At 63.9% G+C, this 4,208-nt stretch overlaps 1 protein-coding gene across 1 annotated transcript; it reads right to left on the bottom strand.

Annotated features, from left to right (window-relative positions):
- Nucleotides 1-178: 178 nt before the first annotated feature.
- Nucleotides 179-3,853, bottom strand: AMSG_02171 (uncharacterized protein). The gene has a single exon (XM_013905738.1). The coding sequence runs from the start codon at nucleotides 2,154-2,156 to the stop codon at nucleotides 270-272; it is 1,887 nt and encodes a 628-aa protein (XP_013761192.1). The 5' UTR covers nucleotides 2,157-3,853; the 3' UTR covers nucleotides 179-269.
- Nucleotides 3,854-4,208: the final 355 nt, after the last annotated feature.

The following is a 4,208-nucleotide window of genomic DNA, read 5'->3' on the forward strand; positions in this document are numbered from 1 at the left end:
TACCAGTGTGTGTGTGTGTGTGTGTGTGTGTTGTGTAGTGTGTGTGTGTTCGTGTGTGTGTGTGTGTGTGTGTGTGGGGACAGTGTTACACGATGTGGCGGGGCTGGACAGGGGAGGTTGGAATCGACTGGGGGAGGTGATGGGAATGGTTCATAGACTGCCCGATGGGTGCAGAGCACAACATCACAATTAGTTTAGGAGGCTATCGTAGAGCAATGACGGCGGTGGGCGCAGGCACGTGGGCGAGCCGAGAAACCAGCTGGATGCGGCTACGATTGAGGCAAGGCCGGGTTGGGGAGGCCAGGGTCGACCACGCCGGGGTTAGCAGCGGTGGAGTTGAGAGCAGACTCCGACTGTTGAGCAGATGAGCGCGAGACCGAGGCTGAGGATGGGGCCGAGGCAGGCGGGGTGAGGCCGACAGAGGAAAATTCAAAGTCAAAGAACGACGAGTCGTAGATGGACGGCGAGGCGATGGCCGCGAGCGAGGCGTCGAGCGAGACGGACGGGATGGAGCCAGACGAGGCGGTGTTGAGGGCCTGGATCTGACGCAGGTGGGCGTGCATGTGGGCAGCCGAGAGGGTGAGGCCCGGGAGGGCAGCAGAACCAGGCGCGGCCGGCGCGGTCGAGCGCGACGAGTCCGAGTTGCCACCAGTCGAGCCCGAGCCTTGGCTCCGTTGGTCATCCGGGTTCTTGGCAGAGCGCTGGGGGGCCGGTGCCGGCGTTGGGACAGTGAGCGGGACCGGGACTGGGTTGGGCGCGATCGACTTTGCCACATCCATAGGGGTAGGAACGGGGATGGGGACGGGAGGCTGCGCGTCCTTGGACGGGCCAGGGTGCGGCTGGCCTGTGGCGGAGGCCGGGGCGGTGTTGATGTCTGGCGGGGCCGAGCCAATGCCCGCACGGGCGAGCTCTGCGGGCGACGACGAAAAGGCGATGCGGAGGAGGGTGAGGAAAGCGCCGATGGTGCGGGACTGGGTGCCGGCCGAGACGGCGGCGACACCGCCAGCGAGGTTTGTGTCGCGGAAGAGAATGGCGATGTAGGCCTGGATGGCAAAAAGGGTCGAGTTGTTGAACATGACCGAGTAAAGGAGCGGCGAGGGACCTTCGCCGAGGAGCTCGGCGATGGCCGCGTTCATGGCTTCGAGGCCCGGCATAATGTTGGAGAGCATGATCTCGAGGAGCGCAATGTGGACCTTGAGCGTGTGGCGAAAGAGGACGAGGAAGGGGTCGGCCTCGAGGCTCTCGGTATCTTCGAGGTGCGACTTGAAGCGGACGAGGATGGCGGGGGCGCCAGCGCGGATGGTGTCGGTCCAATTGGGGACAGAGCCAAAGTTGGCACTGTCCTCCTCGGCGCGGCGGATGAGGGCGATGAGAAAGACGACCGAGGGCGAAGTGGGGGAGACGGGCCCGGTCATGGGGTTCCAAACCGAGAGGTCGAGGTTACGCTCGCCAAGGAAGGCAAGGAGCAGGGTTGACGCCTCGGCGACGAGCGGGAAGGTCGACCTCGACATGGCGCCGACAAACGAGGCGAGAATGCGGGTAAATACTGGATAGAGGAGGTAGATGTCGTTGATGGCGGAGTGGAGCGTGGGCGGGTGTGGGACCTGCTCATGGGCTGCGACGCGGAGGCGAAGCATGCGGAAGAGCCACGCCTGGAGGCCGTGGAGGGTGAGCTCCGAGTCTGACGGGAGGCGCTCGATCGAAGCTGCGACGGACGACGGCGAGTCACAAGTCGGCGTTGACGAGCGCGCAACGCGGGTGCGTGACGACTCGAGGACAAAGAGGCCCTTGTTGGCGGCGGCGAGGCGAAGGATCATGTCGCGGGCCATGATGCCGTGAGCGCGGGCGCGCTGTGGCGAGCCGTCGAGGTAGTACATGGAAAAGAGGACATGGCAGATGACGGCCTCCTCCGAGACGACGCCCATGATGGAGCCGACAAGCTTTGAGGCCGAGTCTACCAAAAACTGGGCCGAGGCCAGGTCGTCGCGGATGAGGGCGCCGCCGGCCATGATGAGGTGGACAAGGATCTCGCCAATGACTGGGATCCTGGGCACGGGCGATTCCGAGCCGCCGGGCAGGACAGCCGCGAGCTGGAGAGCTATCGAGCCAATCTTGAAAGGAATGATGCCGAGCGTGTGGTGGGTCATGCGGAGCATGTCTTGGACGTACTCACGTTCAGAGCCAATGACGCCGAGGACGGCAGACTGCTTGCCAAGCGGAGAGGAAACCGGCAGCCAGCCGAGGGTCCTTTGGCGCGACAGAGGCGGACCAGTTTGGGACAGCCCGCGGCCTGGAGCGCCCCGTTCTGGAGAACGAGCGGTGGTGTATGCTGCTGCGGGGGTGCCATACTCGAAGCCGAACCAGCAGACCCGGCCGAGCCGGCTGAGCCAGCGGAGCCGGCCGAAGCGCCCGAGCCTGGCGCTCGGAGCTGGGCCTGTTGACGAAGATGCTCATGGGCCTGCATCGACGCAGTCGGCGACAGTGTCGACTGCGACGGAAACGATGCCGCGACTCCGCCCATGCCTGCGAGTATTCGCTGGCTCTGGCTCTGCAGCAGCTGCAAGGCCTGCGGGTCGTGGCTCAGTGCGGACTCGCCGTGGTACTGCTGGTAGGCCTGGAACTCGTTTTGAACAGGTTGCCCTTGTACAGAGGCTGCACCCTGAGCCGCAGGTCGCTCTTGCTCCTGCGATGCTGGTCCGCTTCCCTGCCCATCTTGTGACTCGTGGAGCGGCGGCGAAGCTTGGAACTGCTGAGCATGAGCATGAGCATGAGCATGTGCTTGTGCTTGTGCTTGTGCTTGGTGCTCAACATGGAGTTGCTGGGTCTGCAGCTGCTGCAGTTGCTGAAGCTGTTGGAGCTGCTGGGTCTGCACCTGCTGAGTCTGCATTTGGGCGAGTTGTTGCTGGGCAAGCTGCTGCTGGGCGATCACTTGCTGCAGCTGCTGCGGTGAGACTTGTTGACCGCCTTGCTGCGACGCTTGCTCAGCGGCGAGCTGGGCACTGGCAAGCTGCTGCATGCCGCGCTGTGTGGCGAGCGAGGTGGCATGGACCTGTTGCTGGGCCTGCTGAGCGTGTTGGCCCTTCTGAGCGTGCTGCGCTTGCTGCGCTTGCTGCGCTTGTTGAGTCTGCTCAACCTGTTGGGCCTGCTGCATCTGAAACCCGTACGCCATCTGGGCCATGTGCGGGTCGTTTGGCAGGCCGTTCATCGGGCTCGCATTCAAGGAGCCCATCGAGGGTAGGAGGATCGGGTCTGGCGAGAAGCCAACCTGGCCAGACATGCCCGGAATGCCTTGCATGGCGGGCATGGGAAGCATAGCTGGGTACCGCTGCGGCGCGGAGAGTGATGCCAACGGCTGCTGCACACCCGAGTTGCCGAGAACACCAAAGGTCGAGTGCGTGGTGGCAGCGCCGTTTTGCATGGTAGTCACCTTAACGGCCTTGAGTAGACCAATCTGGCCCTGGCCGACGGTCGAGCCGCGCGCTGTAGGCAGCGCAATGTGTGTAAACGTCATTGATGTCGGCCGGGCCTCGGAGAGCGGGGCCGAGGCCGCTGGCGGGAGGACGGTGACCGACGAGGCGTCGTCGATCGAGTCGCGCTTGCGCTTGCGAGGCCGGCCGCGCTTGCGGACGGGCAACGTTGTGGCGCAGTCGAGCTTGAGACGAATGCAGCGAATGCAAGCAATGTCTTCGTCCGAGTTCCACTCACACCTCCTCTTGCCCTTGCGGCACCGGTCGCAGGCCCTCGCCAAACTGTGTTCAAGGTTGTCGCCTGCGTTGCTACCACCACCCATAGCGGCTACGAGAGGGAGACGGGCGGGGGTGTAGCTGAGGGCGGGGAGGGTGCGGGGAGGGGGTGGGTGACTGTGGCAATGTGATGCGTGGAAGGGAGGGGGTGGTGGCTGGAGGGGTGGCGAGGAGAGTGTGTCGCCTGCTGTTCCGCAGCAAGGGTGCTTCCAGCTGCAAGAACGGGTCGAGGTGCGGGTGAAGGGCAAAAAGGTGTTGTCGTCAAAAAGGTCGAACAGCGTGACCATTTGTTGTGTTCGACCAGATGGTTGACCCATTGGTGACCCGGTTAGCTGTAGTACTCCTGCTTCCTGCCATCCACGGTGCTCTGTGGCGAGGTAGGTGGTAGTCTGCTGTGGGTTTAGGTGTATGAGTGCGTTTAGTGGGGGCGGGGGGGGGGGGGGGCGTCCGAGGCTTAGGCATGGT

This window comes from Thecamonas trahens, assembly GCF_000142905.1.
Source record: "Thecamonas trahens ATCC 50062 unplaced genomic scaffold supercont1.8, whole genome shotgun sequence".
Taxonomy (NCBI): Eukaryota; order Apusomonadida; family Apusomonadidae; genus Thecamonas; species Thecamonas trahens.

What these genes read in the sequence shown, in the direction of transcription:
- AMSG_02171 (XM_013905738.1), bottom strand. Translation starts at nt 2,156, where the DNA reads ATGCTCCGCATGACCCACCACACGCTCGGCATCATTCCTTTCAAGATT.